The sequence below is a fragment of the Artemia sp. Qi Xiang Cuo genome, chromosome 4 (assembly GCF_049724085.1).
Source record: "Artemia sp. Qi Xiang Cuo chromosome 4, ASM4972408v1, whole genome shotgun sequence".
Taxonomy (NCBI): Eukaryota; Metazoa; Arthropoda; class Branchiopoda; order Anostraca; family Artemiidae; genus Artemia; species Artemia sp. Qi Xiang Cuo.
The window spans coordinates 56,790,119-56,809,948 of record NC_142797.1 but is presented as its reverse complement, the minus strand read 5'-3'; the positions used below and the strand labels follow the sequence as shown (position 1 = coordinate 56,809,948).

At 34.6% G+C, this 19,830-nt stretch overlaps 2 protein-coding genes across 8 annotated transcripts in view; one reads left to right on the top strand and one right to left on the bottom strand.

Moving 5' to 3' along the window:
- Window positions 1-19,072, top strand: part of LOC148953265 (uncharacterized) — a 50,958-nt gene extending 31,886 nt beyond the window's left edge. For 4 of the 7 annotated variants that reach the window (XM_089088436.1, XM_089088434.1, XM_089088435.1 and 1 more), the window contains 2 exons: window positions 7,530-7,700; window positions 17,595-19,072. In XM_089088436.1, the coding sequence (XP_088944562.1) occupies window positions 7,530-7,700; window positions 17,595-18,574 (1,151 nt within the window). In that variant the 3' untranslated portion in view covers window positions 18,575-19,072. Of the gene's footprint in view, window positions 1-7,529; window positions 7,701-8,946; window positions 9,103-17,594 lie in introns of those variants that run through there. The other 3 variants (XM_089088437.1, XM_089088438.1, XM_089088439.1) reach the window with 3 other exon arrangements.
- LOC148953266 (small ribosomal subunit protein uS2-like) lies at window positions 16,504-17,097 on the bottom strand. Its single transcript, XM_089088441.1, has one exon. It carries the CDS (start codon window positions 17,080-17,082, stop codon window positions 16,519-16,521), a length of 564 nt encoding a protein of 187 aa, XP_088944567.1. The 5' UTR covers window positions 17,083-17,097; the 3' UTR covers window positions 16,504-16,518.
- Window positions 19,073-19,830: the final 758 nt, after the last annotated feature.

The following is a 19,830-nucleotide window of genomic DNA, read 5'->3' as shown; positions in this document are numbered from 1 at the left end:
GCTCATTTTTTCCCAAAGTCACTGATCAAAATTTTGAGAAAGCCATTTTGTTCAGCATAGTCGAAATTCTAATAACTATGTTTTCAAGGATGACTTAATCCCCAACCCCCAGTTCCCGGGGGAAGGGCTGCAAGCTATGAACTTTGCGCATTGTTTACATATAGTATTAGTTATTAGGAAGTATACAGACGTATATCAGGAGGATTTTTTTCTGGTGGAGAGGGGTTGGAGGAGGGGGTTACGTGGGGGGCCTTTCAATGGAGGGTGTTTTCATGGGGGAAAGGACATTTCTATGAAGGGGGTTCCGGGTTTCCCTGCATTATTTAAAAAACGATCAGAAATTAAATTAAAAAAACGAGTTTTTTCAACTGAAAGTAAGGAGCAATATTAAAACTTAAAATGAATAGAAATTTTTACTTATATGAAGGGGTTCGCCCCCTAGTCAATATCTCGCTCTAAAGTTTTTTTTTAAATGCTATGCTAAAGTTTTTTTTAGTTCTTTCAAAATAGCTATCTATCAGAGGCAGCGCTATAGCGTTGCCTATAGTAAAGGCCATACGGCTTCAATGTTTTAATAATTTTTTTTTTTTCCCAGAGGCACTTCATATGGAAGGGGTCGTCGTAGAAACTTCAAAGGGGCCTCATTCTTATGGAAATCGAGAGTTCTAGTGCCCTTTTTGTGGTTCAAAAGTGTTTGGAGGGCCACCAGCCCCCCCCCCCCGTGCCCATTATTTCCCCAAACACATCCAATCAAAAGTTTGAGATAACCATTTTGTTCAGCGTAATTAATTTCCAAATAGAAAATGTTTTTTTGAGGAGGACACTCCTCCGCGAACCTCAGGGCAAGGGTTTTGAGTTATGACCTGGGGACATATAAGGTTTTTATAGTAGGCGTTGTCGTAGAAACTTCAAAACAGGCTCATTCGATTGGAAATTCAAAGGGCTAGTACCCTTTTTAATAGTCGAAAGTGATTGGAGGGCAACTAGCCCCCCCCCACGCCCATCATTCCCCCAAACACATCCAATCAAAATTTTTAGATAGCCATTTTGTTTAGCGCAGTTGATTTCCAGATAGAAAATATGTTTTGAGGAGGACACTCCCCCACAACCCTCAGGGCAAGGGCTTTAATCTATAGCCTGGGGGCATGTAAGGTTTTTATACAAGGCGTTGTCGTAGAAACTTCAAAAAAGGCTCGTTCGATTGGAAATTCAAAGGGCTAGTGTCCTTTTTAATAGTCGAAAGTTATTGGAGGGCAACTAGCCCCCCCCCCACGCCCACCATTCCCCCAAACACATCCAATCAAAATTCTGAGATAGCCATTTTGTTCAACGTAGTTAATTTCGAGATACAAGATATGTTTTTGAGGAGGACACCCCCCACAACCCTCAAGGCAAGGGTTTTAAGTTATATCCTAGGGGCATATAAGGTTTTTATAGAAGGCGTTGTCGTAGAAACTTCAAAAAAGGCTCATTCGTTTGGAAATTCAAAGGGCTAGTGCTCTTTTTAATAGTCGAAAGTGATTTGAGGACAACTAACCCCCCTCTCACGCCAACCTTTTCCCCAAACACATCCAATCAAAATTTTGAGACAGCCATTTTATTAAACGTAGTTTTATGTTCTGGAAATTAGGTCTTTGAGGATGACAACTCCCCCACAGCCCTCAGGGCAAGGGTTATTAGTTATTCCCTGGAAGCATATAAGGTTTTGTATAGACGAAGTTGTCGTAGAAACTTCAGAAAGGGCTCATTCGATTGGAAATTTAAATGGCTAGTTCCCTTTTTAATAGTCGAAAGTGATTCTAAGGCAACTGATACACCTTCCACGCCCACCATGTCCCCAAACAGATCTAATCAAAATTTTGGGATAGGCAGTGTGTTTTCCGCTTCTGAAATTTATGGTAAATATTTGTTTGAGCGTGATAGTCCCCCACAGTCTTCAGGGGCAAGTGTTATAAATTATGCCCAGGAGCTATATATGGTTTTTATAGAAGGAATTCTCTTATAAACTTCAGAGAGGGCTCGTTTGATTGGAAACTGAAAGTTCTAGTTCACTTTTTAAGCGTCAAATGATATTGACGGGTAACCAGCCCCCCCCCCCCCCCAAATCCTTTTTTCCCGAATGCATCCAATAAAAATTTTATAGCTATTTTGTTAAAAATAGTTCAAAGATCATATAACAAAAATTCCGGGTCGAGACAATCCACCAGGGCCCGGAGGCAGGCGTTGAAAGTTATGCCCTGGGGGCATATATGGGTCTCATGGAAGGCATGGTCGTATTAACTTCAAAGAGGGATCATTTGATTGAAAATTGAAAGTTCTAGTTTACTTTTTAAGAGTAAAAAAGAGATTGGAGGGCACCTAGCCCCCCCCCCCCCCCACGCCCTTTTTTCCTCAAACCCATCCGATAAGAACTTTGAGGTAGCTTTTTTTAAAATAGTTCAATGACCTTATAACGAAAACTCAGGGGCAACACAGCCCCCCAGGGTCTGAGGGCAGGTGTTGTAAGTCATGACCTGGAGGAATATATGGATCTGATTGAAGAGCAGCTCGTAAAAAATTGAGAGATGTATCATTTGAATGAAAATGGAAAGTTCTGGTTCAGTTTTTTAGAGTTAAAAGAGATTGGAGGGCAACTCGCCCCCCCCCCACGCCCCTTTTTCCCCAAATGCATCGAATAAAAATTTTGAGGTAGCCATTAAATTAAAAATTTCTCAAATGTCAGATAACCAAAACTCCGGGGTCGTCACAACCCCCCAGGGCCCGGGGGCAGGCATTGTAAGTTATGCCCTGGGCATATATTGTTCGTATGAAAGGGATGCTCGTATAAACTTCAGAGAGGGCTCATTTGATTGGATATTAAAAGTTCGAGCTCACTTTTTAATAGTCAAAAGAGATCCGAGGGCAGCTAGCCACCCCCCCCCCCCCCCCCCCACGTATTCTTTTTCAAAACCCATGTGATGAAAATTTTGAGATAGGCATCTTGTTAAAAATAGTTCAAAGGTCGGATAAGAAAAAATCTGGTGTCAATAATACCCCCCAGGGCACAGGGGAAGGCGTTCTTAGTTATGCCCCAAGGGCGTGTATGGTTCTTATGAAACGGATGCTCGTATAAACTTCATAGAGGACTCAGTTGAATAGAAAATGAAAGTTATAATTCAAGTTTTAAGAGTCAAGAGAGTTTAACTCGCCCCCCCCCCCACGCTGTTTTTCCCCAAACCCGCCTGCGATAACTCTCGAGATAGCCAGTGTTTTGGAAATTTTTCAATAATCTGCTAACAAAATAGCCCCCCAGAGCCCAATAGTTCAAAGCTCTGATAACAAAAAACTCCGGTGTCGACACAGCCCCCCCCCTCCAGGTCCAAGGGGTAAGCGTTGTAAGTTATGCCTTTGGGGCATATATGGTTGTTATGGAAGGGATGCTCGTATAAAATTCCTAGAGTGCTCATTTGATTGGAAATTGAAAGTTGTAATTCACTTTTTAAGAGTCAAAAGTAATTGGAGGGGAGCTAGCCTCCCCCCATACTCCATTTAATTTTTTTCCCAGAGGCACTTCATATAGAAGGGGTCGTCGTATAAACTTCAAACCCATTTTTTCAATTTGATATTGCTGCTTTAATACCAGTTTTGATACTTTGATGAATATTTGTTTTGTTTTTTTTTAAGTTTGATTTTGAACATAAGGAATTTTTAAAAACTTGAATTTTTTTGAAATCAAAAACTAACAAAAATTAATAAAAAAAAAACTTTCCGAAAAATAAGTTTTTCAAAGAAAAGTAAACGGTCATTTTAAACTTAAGCTCAGAAGATACAAATACTTTCTAAAATTCAAACTCAAAACGATCAGAAATTATTATTAAAGAATAAAAGAACCCCAAAACGAACAGAAATCAAATAAGAAATCATATCGAAAACGTACAAAAAAGAATAATAAGAATGAATAAATAGATCTTAAAGCGAGCAAAGTTTAGATTGAATATGAAAATCAAGCTTAAAACGAAAAAAAAATATTTTCGTATTGAAGTATAAATGAAAATTAAAACGAACAGAAATTAAATAAACAATCAATGCAAACAAACATAAAATAGATATTGATGTAAATTAATAAAAATTCTTAAAACGAGTGAAACTTAAATTGAATTTGCAAATCAAGCTTGAAACGAACAAAAATCACTACAAACAAGAGTTTGGGTATGATCTCCTTCTCTCACTGTAAAAGTCTAAAACCTACTGCGTCATTGGCGCTTTGCTGAAAACTATCTGCATCTTTAAGAGGTTTAGATAGTATATACAACATGATATTGAGCGTTGGATGTATAATGATATTAATTGTTGAAAGATACAACAGTTAAATAATTTATATCACCATATTTTATTTTATTTTCAACGCTGCAAGGATTGGGAAGGGGAATATTTGTAAAATAATTCTATTTCAGTGAGGTGCCAATAATCCGGTAGTCTTTTGGTTTTTATTTACAGTTAGGAAAGGAGGCAGTATCCAAACACTTGTTTGTACTGAAACTATATTCGTCTTTAACAACTTCAAAAAGAGCTAATAATTTAAACTGAATATTTGATGTATAATGATATTAATTGCTGAGAGCTCATCTGTTCAAAATGTTACTATGATTTTTATGTTTATTTTCAATATTAAGTACAAAATAAAATATTTGTCATAAAATTGGTTTTCAGTAAAGCGCCAATGACGCAGTAGGTTTTAGACTTTTACAGTGAGAGAAGGAGGTCATACCCAAACTCTTGTTTGTAGTGATTTTGTTCGTTTCAAGCTTGATTTGCATATTCAATTGAAGTTCCACTCGTTTTAAGATTTTTTATTCATTTACATTAATATCTATTGTACGCTTGTTTGCATTGATAGTTTTTTTAATTTCTGTTAATTTTAAGTTTCAATTATACTTCAATAGGAAAATATTTTTTTTTCATGTTAAGCTTGATTTTCAGATTCAATCTAAGCATTACTCGCTTTAAGATCTATTTGTTCATGTATATTATTACTTGTTGTATGTTTTTTCTTATGATTGTTTATTTAATTTCTGTTCGTTTTTGGGTTTCTTTTTTTATTTAATAGTAATTTCCTGTAAAGTTGTTTTTGAAATTTAAAGGTTATTGGTTTAAGCTGATCTTAATTTGGAAATGTCCCTTATTTTTTTTTGAAAAAATTATTTTTCGGAAGGTTTTTTTTACTAATCCTAATTAAACGGCCTTTGGGATTCAGGGGTCATTCTTAAAGAATTGGAACAAAATCTGAACTTTAGCGTAAAGAGAGAGGTACTGACTAGGGGGCGAACCCCCTGATATACATAATAATTTTAGTTCGTTTTAGGTTTTAATGTTGCTCCTTACTTTCAGTTGAATAAACTTTTTTTTTTTTTTTAATTTAATCACTTCTAAACTCATAGATTATTTATAAAGGAATGAATTTGAAACCTTAAAATACTTAGACATTTATAAACAAATAATGAAATCAGTCAAGTTTAATATCCTTGATAAAATAGATAATATTTAATTTCTTTGAATTTTGACAAAAAAAGTGCCTAAGGATCTACTTTTTTGGATATTAGTCTTTGGCTAAATGGTTCCCAGAACTTGAGTAAAGTTTCTAAGTCAAGCAAAAGCTTTTATTTTAATCTAAAACAGTATAGCCTATAGGCTTATTTTCCCAAAATTTTCAAATTCCTAAAAGTAGAGAGGGTTTGTACAGGATTAAATATGTTGGTAAACTAGAGCATTCAGCAATTTAGTGGAAGAAATTTAACAACAAGCTCACAGAAATGGGACTGTAGTTATAACCAGTAATGAATTAAGATGGGACAGACGAAATTTAAGACCTGTAAGAGATCTATGAAGTAAGTTGAAATAAGCTATTTAACTTCTGAAGGCTAAATAAAAAACACTCATAGTGAGGGGTGTTTTATATTTAGTATTTTAATAGTTTTTCACTTTTTGGCTGTCAAACTGTACTTCTTGTATGTTATTCTTTTAATTAAATTCTTCCGATATTTTATTCTCAAATCTATCAGACTCCCCCCCCCCCCAAAAAAAAGGTTTAAAAATAATCTTTTCTATTTTCCTTTATTTCCACAAATTTTGGTGAAGGCTGTTTTTTTTTTCTATAAAGTAGATTATCAAAGCAATTTACAAAAAAATACATTAGATTCTAAAGTTGCGCAATTCTCAAGTAGATCCTTAAGTAGTGTTATTTTGTTATTCTTTATTTTTAAGTGATGAGGGGGCAAATCGGCAATTTGAATTAAATTAAGAAATTCTAATGTGAATCTAGTTCTCTCTTCCTGTTTATCCTTAAAAGAATCATATTTTTTATTTATAGAATGTGTATTCTTCTCGGATAAATCCACTGTGATTTTTGTAGTTGCTTCTCTTGTAACCACAGATTTTGTTTACAATTTGGTATTTGGTATTGCTGTCAGTCGTTTTCTAACTGAAAATTTGGTTGTTCATTCATTTTGTTCATTATTGTCTCAGACATTTTTCCATGCCTTTTGCTTTGATTGTTTTGATTCATTCATCATCTTATATAATTGCGCATAATATCAAAGATACTCTAAAGATTTCATTACCGGGTTCTAACGGCAGATATTGCTGGGCAAACTCTAGTTTGTAATTCAATATGATTCTCATTGTTGCTTGTTCCATGTCTTGTGGTTTAGCTGTTTGGAGTCATAACCAGCAATCCCAATTGAATTTAGGAATTCTGGCATGAATTCAATTCATTGCTGTTTATCCTTCATATACAATAAAATAAAATCTTCCTTCAGTAAATTTTAATTCTTCTTCTAAACACAGATTTTGTTGTGAAACATTTTGTTTGCAAATCCATGTCATTCTTGGAGATGTTTTTTCCTTGCCTTTTCTCCTAGCCACAAGTCTTGTTTTGCTTCATTTTTGTTCATCATTACTAGAAATTTTCCCCACATCTTTTGCTTTAGCTCTTTGGATTCATACATCCTCTTGTTTTAGTTCACATGACGTCATAGATAAACAAGATAAACTTTTTCAGCGTTTCCCCAGTAATAATATGTTTGCTATAATGACATTGTTATGTAATTCAGTTGCAACCAGACATGTTCCATTGCATAATCCCTCTGAAATATATTTTCAGAATCATAATCATTAATTTCAATTGAATTTAGAAAATATAGCGTGGATTCAATTCTTCCTTACTGTTTATTCTTCCAACTAATTACTGCACAACTAGCGAATCTTTATGTCAGTGAAATGTATATGCATTCTTTCATTATACTTTTTTAACTACCTAACCTGTAGAGAAATTTCAGGATTCATCCTTTGTTCAATCCTTAATCCTGTCTTTGTGCCTATATTTCGAAGCTAAATATAGTTGGCTCAATACTCTGTTTTTAATATTCATCCTTCTAAGGGTCGTAATCCATTTTTATGTTCAATGTATTGTAAAAAGAAAAGCGGTTTAGTTTGTATATTAAGGTTTACTATTGAATGTTTTTTATGTCCTTTTTATTTATGATTTATTCCAGAAGTTGAAGGGGCTTTACCAGGTGACAGCAAGGAGTTCTTTGACATATCAGACCCCAAAGTAAACCTTAAACGGGAAGTTGTTCCTGCTGTTACTTTCTCCGAATTCTCTGGACCATGTAAACTTGACCCTGACCCCCAGGAATTTGGTTCAACACATTTTCGCAATGAAGGTACATCTTAAGCATTGTGGGATTTGTAGGATCGAATATCGGAATAATTATTTATGTGCTAAACCAGCTTTATGGTCTAACAGGAGTGTTTGCAAAACTTTTTGCAAAAGTTTTGCAAAAGTATTTGCAAAGTGTTTGCAAAATGCTACTTGAAAAACTTTTGGTTGGGATGTTTTTTCAAAAGCTATAAAATCAATCTTAAAATTATAGTGTTTATTATTATTTTTTAAATTGAGCCCTGAACTTGTTTATTAATATCCTGATGCTTGACAATAGATTATGATTTTCAAACAAATTTGGCTGCAAAAGGGCCATTATGGTCTTAACTGCTTATCAGAAATTTTCACTATGGAATATCAATTTGCTGAAACACTAGACTGTGTTTCAGGAACCAAATTCCATTGGGATTTTCTAAATCCTAAGTTTTTTCTAATTACTTTTCCCGAATAAAGGAAAAGCAATTTTCAAGCACATAAATCAGTATTTTCTCTGCGTTTATTTACATACACTCGTCATTTTTAAATTTATTTGGTGATTAGATGGAAATGACAAATTATTCATATACCCGTGAATTTTTCATATACCCTGTCGTTGATTTGTTTCGGTTCCCCACTTTTTTTTCGCAACCTTAATATCTGAAAGTAACATTTCTATGGGTGAAGCGAGAACAACAAGAAAAAAATATTCAAAAAAGTAATTTATGTGCCCGATCAATCAGGGGTGTTCTGGGTACTGATCAATGAGCCATGATGCACACTGTTGATTTGATTTTTATTCTCAAAAACAAATTACCCACATCTTTATTTTTTGGATTACTGGGAGTTCAGACTAACCTCACTGGAACTTGAGTTTTTATTAAATACGTAATCTAAACATATAAATGTTTACAATAATTAAAAAAAAATTATGTAATAAAGGATTTCAAAAATTTTACCGCTCTGGATAAATCTAATCAGGTAAAAGTGAATGTACATTTTTAATATTTTGTTTTATTTGTCCCTGCTGTTCACCTCAAAGTATCAGCAAGGAAAAACAAACGCTTACAATATTCAATCTAATTACTCTTGAATTTTTAAGGTTGTTTTTACCACGGTGGAATCTCTTTTATCCTCTTTTTTTGCCAGTTTTTTTTTAAATTTCGTTGTTTTTTTTATTATTTTTTTAGTCTCAACATTTGAGGGTAAATTATTGAATATGTTTAAGAAACATATATTAAGTTTATTCTATTCCATTATTTATTATGTAGCAGGAGTTGAAAATGCTTTATCACGTGGTATCTAAACACTTACATCAAATTCTACTCTATCACCTCAGCGTCAGGTTCATCCTATGGTCAATTCATCCAAAATTTTTCCCTTACTGTCTGAGCCGGACCTCCATGAAGTGGATAGGAACAACGAAGGTATAATTCAACGAACTCATTTGTAATTTGTCGGATCAGTTTCTTTTAAGAAGTTTTTTATTGTCTAAGATAAAGCACGACATATTGAATAATGCTTTCAAATTGCGATATTAAATGTCTGTAGTACACCTAAGTCTGCAAACAGTTCCCAGTTATGTAAATGTTAATCACATAACAATTGTGAGATTTTAGGTTTCTTGTCAGACGTTTTACCTTTAAAGGTGAACAGCCCTTTCTAAGTAGCCAAAGGTTAAAAACGCTGATGAATTCCCCAAAGACCTAGTTCTGAAAGATTTCTTTTATTTCTCTTCACAAAAAAACAATTAGCTATTGTTTGAATCTGAAAATTCCGGGATTTAATTCCCATTTGTGAAATTCATTTTTTGATCATAAAATTATCCCCTTTGAATTTGTTCAGACATTTTGTTTCATCTCTCTAGTTTTTATGTATAATCTATCTATACACTAATATATCCTTATACTCTACTTTTAATCTATCTGTTTATTTTTATTTTTTTTCAAAAGTCCAAAATTTGAACCACCATCGACGGATACTAGCGACCACCTAGCGACTAACCCCGTCGATGGCGGTTCAAATTTTGGATTTTTTTGCAAATGGCGGATACTGGTGAATGACTCACTTTTATGGTTGATAGGTATTTGGTTTTAACTCTTATAGTTTTTGGCTTTTATTGAATTTTACTCATCTTTTAATTTTTTGTATTTTTCATTGTTTTTTTGTTGTTGTTTTTTTCACATTGGCTTTCCGCGATTATTTTGTTGATTTTTTCTTTGGCACTCTCATTGAATATATTTTTTTCGTTTCGCGCTGAAGAAGAGAGGCGTTTGTCCCCTCGAAATATTCGTTTTGTTGTGTTTTGTCAGTGTTTTCATTTGACCTTTGAAAAACCCCATTTTTGCTCCTTTTTCTTTCTTTATGTTAGGTCAAGCCAATATGGTTTAAAAAAATTATCTTTGTGTATTCCATAAAAGTTTCTCATGATTCTTGAAGCATTTAAATGGTGTTTTCAAAAGTATAGAGCAAGGCCAAGTTTGCGTTTCGAATCCTATGAACACCAAAGTAATTAAAATGTTTGTTCAAGTGTTGATCATAATAAATTTTTGCACTTTGTTGTTCCTAGCGAATTTTACTGGGGATCTGGTGGGCCTACTTCAAATTCCATATTATCTCGGTACAACAAGGGCCTAATTGCGAGCTAACTATTCCGGGCTGTTGCATGTCGTTCACGATGATGCTCTAATGTACACACAAATTTGATCTAAATCAAAATCTTATTTATGCGTAACTTGTAAACATATAAAGGGGCCCCTTTTTTTCTTCTTTTAAACTCTTCTATTTCTTTAGTTTGATGCACAGTTGTATTTATTGCTGTTGTTAGGGTCCATCTACGTAATCCTAGAATATTTGATTTTACAAAATCTTTAAATTTGCCACTATTATCCTTGGAATTTTTTTTTTTTTTTTTTTTTTCGTTTTTGGAGTAACAGCTGTAACTTAAGCAGAATAACCCATCTTCGTCCTAAAACTAGAATGTTGAAAGGCACAATTAGGAGGGAAAAAAAGTAACGCGTAATTAATTAACAATTTAAGTGCAATTTATAACAATTTATGTTATAAAATTTTACATAACAATTTATGTTATGAAATAAATTAACAATTTAACAAATTAACAATTAAAAAATATAAATATTTTTACTTTTATAACTTTAATAAATCAAGTAATATTAACATTTTGAATACTAAATATCAGTTTATGTATATTAAACTGACAATGTACATTCATTTGTATTTTTTTCAGTAAAGGGCAAATTATGTTCTGGCCTTGGGAGGGCATAAGGGTTTGGAGCCCAACTTATGTTAATTTCTGCTCGTTTTTTGGTTTGACTCGGTTATTTTTTGTAATTTCTGTTCGTTTTGGTTTCATTTATTTATCGATGCTGATGTGTGGTAGTTTCACGCTTGGTAGATTATTTGATTTTATTTTTGCTCAATTTTTGTTTAATGGAGTTCTTTACTTTACTTTGAAAAACTCATTTTGTGAAAAAGTTTTTTTAATTAATTTCTGTTCGTTTTATATTGACGTAGTCTTTTTAGGGAAAAAGAAAACAATACTTTAAATCTTTTCGTTTTTTAAGACTTTATAGGTAGGCCTGCTGTTTGTATGCTGGAGAAAAATTTTCTGCATTTTTTAATGACATTCACCCTTTAAAAAACCTAGACAAAAACAGTAGTGTGTAATTTAGTTTCATACCACCTCGAGTTGCCCTGAAATAGAAAACTTAATACAAGTCACAAACAAATCTGTTTACTTTCCGTCATAGCTTGGATACACTTAGGCTATTTTGATTTGGTTAAATTGTAAAAACAGAAGAAGCCCTAAAATTCTGAAAATAATACCTTCAGTTCTTCTTGGGATATGCCGTATTGGGAATTAGCATTAACAGAGTGCATTTTGATTTAATCTTATGACACAATTTAGTTTTTAAAAATAAAGGTGAAAAGGGGGTGTTTGTGAGAGGGAGATGAGGTGTCTTCAAATACTTTATCACTATGCAAAAGGGCATCAACCATTTCTATTTTCATTTGAAGGAGCCCTTTTCGAAGTTCCTACGACAACTCCTTCGATACGAAGTGCCCTGGTCTAAACAACAACAAAAAAAATAATACATTATACCCATATCGATCTTTACTATAAAATGTCTAAGCCTTCCAATAACTTTTGACTGTTAAAAAGGGCACAAGGCCTTTCGATTTCCATTCGAATGAGTCCTTTTTGTGTTTCTACGACAACGCTTTTTATAAACACCTTATATGCTCCCAGAGCATAAGTTACAACCCTTACCCGAAGGGCTATGAGGGTAGTTGTCATCCTCTAAGACCTAATTTCAAGAACTTTCTTTCCACTACGTTAAACAAAATAGCTATCTCAAAATTTTGATTGAATGTGTCTGGGAAAATGGTTGGCGTGAGAGGGGCGTTAGTCGCTCTCCAATCACTTTCAACTATTAAAAAAGGCACTAGCCCTTTCAATTTCCAATCAAATGAGCCCGTTTGAAGTTTGTACGACAACACTTTCAATAAAAACGTTATATGCCCTCAGGGCATAACTTACAACCCTTGTCCTGAGAGCTAGGAGGGGGGGGGGGTCATCCTCAAAGATAAATTTCCAGAACTTTCTTCAACATTGAACAAAATGGTTATCTGAAAATTTTGATTGGATGTATTTGGGGGAATGTGGGCGTGAGATGGGGGTTAGTTACCCTCCAATCACGTTCAACTATTAAAAAGGGCAGTAGCCCTCTCAATTTCCAATTGGATGAGCCGCTTTTGAAGTTTTTACGATAACTATCTGTAAAAACCTCATATGCCCCAGGGCATAACTTATATCCTTTGCCCTGGGGGCTCTGGGGGGTTTGTCATCTTTAAATACATAATTTCCAGAACTTTCAACTACTTTGAACAAAATGGCTGTCTCTAAACTGTAATTGAATGTGTTTGAGGAAATGGCGGGCATGAGAGGGGGGTTAATTACTCTCCACTCACTTTCGACTATTAAAAGGGACAATTTTAATTTCCAATCAAATAAGCCCTTTTTGAAATTTCTACACAACGACTTTCTATATAAACCTTATATGCCCCCAGGGCATAACTTACAACCCTTGCACTGAGGGATCTGAGGCGGTTATCATCCTAAAAGACCTAATATCCAGAACTTTCGACTACTTTGAACAAAATGGATATCTCAAAATTTTGATTGGATGTGGTTGGGGGAATGATGGGCGTGGGGGGGGGGGGGGCTATTTGCTTTCCAATCACTTTCGACTGTTAAAAAAGGCACTAGCCCTTTGAATTTCCAATCGAATGAGCCTTCTTTTTTTTTTCTACTACAACGCCTTCTGTAAAAACCTTATATGCCCCCAGGGCATATCTTACAACCCTTGCCCTGAAGGCTTTGGGGGAGTGTCCTCCTCAAAAACATAATTTCTATCTGGAAATCAACTACGCTGAACAAAATAGTTTACTCAAAATTTTGATTGGATGTGTTTCGGGAAATAGTGGACATGGAAGGGGTGTTAGTTGCCTTCCAATCACTTTCGACTATTAAAAAGGCACAAGCCACTCCAATTTCCAATTGAATGAGCCCTTTTCGAGGTTTCTACGACAACTTCTTCGATACGAAGTGCCCTGCTCTAAAGGAAAAAAATAATAAATATTACTTTGTGCCAACATCGTTCTTATATGCCCTCAGGGCATAACTTAAAACCGTTGCCCAGAGGTATGTGGGAGAGTTTCCTCCTCAAAAACATATTTTCTCTCTGGAAACTAACTACGCTGAACAAAATGGCTATCTCCAAATTTTGATTGGATGTATGTGGGGTAATGATGGGCGTGGGGGCGGGGGCTAGTTGCCGTCTAATCCGTTTCGACTATTAAAAAGGGCACTAGCCACTCCAATTTCCAATCGAATGAGCCCTTTTCAAAGTTTCTACGACAATTTTCGATACGAAGTACCCGGGTATGGAGAAAAAAAATAAAAAAAATAATACATTTTAGCAACATCGTTCTTTACTTAGGCAGCGCTATTGCGCTGAACTAGACAGGTATCTTATGTATTCTGCTATCTGCCAATCGAAAGAAGGCAAGAGGTATGAAGATGGCGTTAACTGCAATATGTGATTGCTAAATGAGGCTTGAAGTTCGAAGAAGAAAAAAGGAGGGAACTTAAAAAATTATTCATATTAGAATAATATCAAGAGAGTTTTTTATCCTAGTTATTGGTATTTTAACTACTTGCTTAACCTTAAGAGGAGAGCCAATTGAATTTATCTTAAGATATTTGGTATCACCATTTATGGACATTCATGCATTTGGAAACTTAGAAATAACAAAATCACTGCTTCACAGTGATTGCTGAATGAAAGTTCGCTTTTTATCAACACTTTTGTTTGCCGAGAAATAGAAGACAGCTATTGCAATAATATACAAAGAACTAATATAAAAAATAATATAAAAAGAACAAGGGAGCCCCTTCGGTCTGATACTTGGGCAAAATATTTCGTATACTCAGATAAACTAGGGATAGAAGTTGTTTAGAGGCATAGATTACTGTAAAAAAAAAAAAAAAAAAAAAAAAATGGGTTATCTGGAAGACGGATCTTAAAAACTGCGAGGATTTGGACAGAATGAGGGACCCGGGTCAGGGGACTGTACTTCTGCAATAGCTATAACTTTTACTTGGCTTAATTCTAACAATACGTAAAGTTTGATAAGCTTATCAAAATTTAGACTTTCTGTGTTAGTAACTAAAAATTTCGGAAAGTTTAACAACTTTCTGATGGGTTTGGATATTTCTTGTGAAGGGTTCCAATTTGGGCCGCTAATGTATATCAAATAACGTCCAAATGCGACAAATAAGACACATGACAGTTTATGATGGTATTGACATTTCACTTGTCAACTATGCTGATGACATTTTTAATATTAGCAGGTCCGTGTCGTAGATTGAAGATAATTATTGTATTCTGAACGTGCAATATGAGAAGATAGGCTCAGTCTTCAGCTCATCAAAAAGCAATATTACAGTATTTAGCCGTAAAGCTATGGGGCCTCGTTCAGTTACCGCTCGTTTCGGTGATACAGAGGTGGCCTCTGCCGAACAGCTAACATCTTGGCCTACCGATTGCATCAGAGATTGAGTCTATGCACAAACTACTTATCTCGAATTTTCTCTGAGAAAGTTAGGGGTATCGTGTACTGTTATGGTGTAAACGTATGTACAATCGCCTTGTCCTAGCAAGGCTCTATTGCGTTTTTGTAATGCCACATGTTCTTGTGGTTTCCCCTTTCTGGACAATTATGTCTGATAAGGAAAAACGCACGATCCGTTCAACGTTTTTCAAATATGGAAAACATGTACTGAATCTTCCCCCGTGGATGAAAAACTCGCGAGTTTCAGAAAAGTATAAATTAGCAGACCCCTTTGAAGGGGTTAAAGACCAAATTAGCCGATTCAGGTGCACATTAGATCCGTACCACACTATGTACCGCGCCATAGTACCTCACTAGTGGCGCTCTTAGTCTATTGTACAGTGTTGTTCGAAGTCTTTCTTTTCTTTTGTTTATCTGTGTGTGATTTTTTTTTTCCTTATCTATTTCTTTCTACTCCATCTTTGTAATTGTTTACTTGATGATGGGCAATAAAAACCACTCATTCATTCAAACTGAAAACAAATGAAATGAATGATAAAGATATGTATACAGACTGGATAGTCGTGCTAAGTGTTGGTAAATTCATTTAGTCCTAATCTTTAACGGATGATTTTAGTCTCAGTCATCGAATAGACTAAATGGTATAAAAACTAAATGAAATAATTGAATTTTATTTCTTTTATGATTATCCTGTTACTTCATACTTCAGTTCTTCTTTTGATTTCTTGAAATAAGAATTTTATTTTACCCATGTGAAAAATCTAATGATGTGAGCTATTCCATTCACCGTGTTCTCCTGTTCAACACCAGAGAATATATGCTTAAGCTTAAATACTTTTGTTTAGGTCTGTGTTTTAATCTAAATTATAACGCTGTTTCAATATTCTGTACGTTGCAACGGTGTTTCAATATTCTGTTACACTCGATCTACCCATGAAACAGCTTTTTACCTCTAAAACAGTGTATTTGTAGAATGAGAATGGACTTGGATTGTTGACCTTCGATGTCAACTGATGGCATAGCAGTTGTTTTTTCAAGTGCTTTATGAAAAAAAAAATTGGAAAAAGAAAACAAGTTCAAATATCGCATTTGCGAGTTGTGGCTGAAAATTTTATGTTCCATTTGAATTTTATGACCCTCAGTCTGCTTCCAGAGTCGGAGTACAGTTCAATATGAAGTTAAAAATTTTTGAAGAATTATTTAAGGAAATACTTTAAATATCATAGGGACTTTTTTGGAAAATTAGTATATTCTAGTGATTGTAAGAAGACTAAAACAATTTTGAGTATTCTTAAAATGATTCCACCGTTTTAAAAAATGAAATGCTTGATTTTAAAAATGAAGAAAAGTATGTCTTGGTCTTCTATGCCTAATTTTCTTGTAATAGTTACTGTTATTTGCTTCCTCTTTATGAATGAGGTCAACTGTGTGTAAATTATTATGATTTTATGTCTTTGTGAATTTTATCCTATCTGTTAAGATCTAGTTTTGATTTATTGTTTGAAGCTGTAAGTCTGTACGTTATTATTATAGTATAAAAAGTTCATCTTTTTTAACCAGTTCATATACGGAAGTAGAATTATACTTAACTTCAATGGATTCAGTCCTTTTTATTAAATTCTTTCAAGATAAGCGACCTTTCAATTTGAAAACAAGCATAAAACAACATGCATTTGTGCAAGAATTTATTTAAGGGGATGATGGGGGGGGGGGGTCAAAATTTGTGAATGAAATTTAACCTGAAAAAAAAATAATGACAGTTCTTTTAGGGAAAATAGGTTAAAGTATCTCAGGGGAGAGTCAACGTCACAGAAAGCAATTACAGGGATGTTAACATACGAAGCTTCAACAATTGACTGGTGATCTGCCAAAGGGTCTGCAACTACAAGGGGGCGAGGCTCGTGAAAAGCAGCCTGAATTTGATTGGTGAATGCACCAGGAGTGAAACGCCCAGTGATCGGAGTAGCTCCATTGTACTTGGAATATTTCAAAACAGCTTTCTGTCCCTGCTGACGAGTTGAAATAGCAAGAACTTCAGAGGGGTTCTCAATTGCAACAATGGCTCTTACAGCCAAGACGAGCTTCTCCCATGTCTTCTTCAAGTTGATAATATGTACACCATCAATGCGGCGTTTGTAAACATACTGGAGCATTTGGAAGTCAGAATTTTCACTAACAAGATGGGTTTTGGCAGCTAACATTTTGAGAATGTCAAGCATCTCGATATTGAGGAAGCTATTTTCATTCATTTGAACATTATTCACGGTATATTATGTTAAAAAAAAAAAAATGTACAATTACGTGAAAGAGTCACCAGAATTTAAATAACATAATGTGTTCCAATACAAGCTCCAAACAATAAACAATTCACAAATTTTTACGCAAGGTTGGGAACCCTCTGTGGTTTATGGTTTATCTGTGAAAATGTGTTGGTATAAATTTTCTGGGAAGGACCTTTCTTTGTTTTATAAACGAATTATGAAACATAAATAATAAATTGTTTTTATTGAGACATTCGTCATCATTGTGGTATGTGCCGCAATCTAGTAAAGGACGAATTAATGGGTAGGTATTGTTACTTACGTTTTGGGGTTCAATTTCTAGTTTTAAAAATAAAAATAGGTTTTTTTTTCGTATGTGAAATTTAATTTTGGGTCGAATAGTAAGTTTCTTAAAAACTTGCATAAGCGAAAGTCAATAAAACCGTGTTGATTATGATTTGGTGCAAATGTCAATGCGTAATCCTTGGATTTTATTTTAGATGGCTCGATGGCTTCATTATCCTCCAGCAGCAAGTCTAATCAAGAAAACGAAGTTATTTTTATGCCTGAATATGAGAATGTATTCATAAAACAAGAAATTAATCCAGATTTCCAAAATTTAGTCCCCAGTGAGAGTATTCTATCCCATGAATACGAAAATGGAGATCTCTCGCACATTAAACTTGAAGAAGTTACATCAGTAGACTATCCTTTTGGCATGGGGGAACTGAACGAAGGTGACAGAAATTTGATTCTCCTTGTGGGCAGAGATCCTCAATCACTGCCACTATCGAATTACTATCGTAATCCAATTCAACCGGAAGGTGATGAGGTCAGTGAGCTTGGTGATGAAGAAAAACAAAAAAAAATTCTGCCAAGTGAAAATCCCTATGTATGTAAAGTTTGTACAAGGGGCTTTGCTTTTAAGTCTCGTTTATCTACTCACATGAGAAGTCATACGGGAGAAAAACCCTATGAGTGCAAAGTATGCAAAAAGACCTTTTCTCGTTGTTCGCACTTAACTTACCATATGAGAATTCATGATGGGATAAAACCATTTGAATGTGAGTTCTGCAAGAAGGCATTTACTCAGAAGACGCATTTAGCGAAACACCTTGTAATACATACTGGTGAAAAGCGGTATGAGTGTGAATTGTGCCATAAAAAGTTTTTTCAAATTTCGAATTTTACTGATCATATGCGGAAGCACACTGGTGAGAAGCCTCATGAGTGTGATATATGTAAAAAAAGCTTTTGTCTTATTTCGCAATTGACTGATCATAGAAAAATCCATACTAGTGATAGACCATACGAGTGCGCAACGTGCAAAAGGACATTTTCTCTTAAAAAATACCTGACAACTCATATTAGAATACACTCTGACCTAAAACCTTACGAATGTGAAACGTGCAAAAAGAAGTTCAACTATAAGTCACAATTGGTAAAACACACGGCAACCCACACTACCGAGAAAGCCTGAATACAAAATTTTTAAGGACATATAACAGCTACCTCTGTTAGTAAACTGAAGTGGCCAATTAGAAACCAAAATAGAAAAATATTTTCATATTGGACTGTGTTCCTAGTAATTCAATATTAAGATGATGAAGCATATATCTTACCTTAGACTTAGTTCCACTTTGGCGCTAGAGGCACCTAGAGCCTGCCAGTCGTCATTCAAATGTGTTGTTTTCCAGGAGTCTTCTCACTATGGTTTTACTATCGCGGGAATGAGGTTCAAGTCACACTGGTAGGTTTGGTTAAGTGCAGTGCATTGTTTGGTCGTCCTCTTCTTCGGATTCTCTCTGGCTGCCATTCCAGTACTGTTAAGGCACATGGACATTAAGATCAAGCGCACAAATAATCACTTACGTTTTTTCCTTAATTTTTTTTTTTTGCAAAATTTACTCTTTTTCAAATTTTGACGCATTTATCCGTTTTTGTATCCGTATTACGCAGCTATGAATAAAGTGTCCAATCCAAATTATTACAATCTATTTGCTACGATGTGTTGTGTTGCCATGGACAGCACGTATGTGCTATTTGGTTGTATATTTTTTTTCAAAATTGCAACTGTCATTTTCGTTTGGATGTTTATTATTTATAAATGCGATCCATCACAATTTGTGATGGAATGTAATCAGAATTAATGAATTATGAAGTTATTCTTAGTCAAAATCAGTTTATTCTACTTTTTCACAAGAATTTTCTTGCCAAAACTCTTGGTCAACTCGACCCTCCTTGTTTATTAAGAGATTCCCTCTTAACGTAGATTAACCGTAACTGACAGCATGGACTCATTTATTGGTTAAAAACATATGGCCTTTGAATGCAAGAAGACCATCAGACAGGGAGATAATGAGGGCAACTAAGACCAGGAGTTTTGTTTATATCAGGATTGAAGCGGGAGTATTTCTCATTTTCTTATGTTGATACGTCTTTTAGTGTGTCTTCTTATTTCCCAGAAGGAGGAGGGATTCTCCCCCCCCCCGGGATCATCTTTGGATAGACATATGATTGAATTGTAAACGTCATATTTGTTGTAAGTTTGACTAGGTGTCTGCTAAAATTTACTTGCGCTACATTTGCTGCTTCGTGTCAAAACAAACAAAAAAAGTAAAAAGTTAAAATGTCTATTTTATGTCCTTTCAATATCCCAGTTCCTCTTACTAAAGCTCTCCTTGAAATTCTTTCAAAGCTCCCAGATATCCTCCAGTAATGACATGACCCACACAG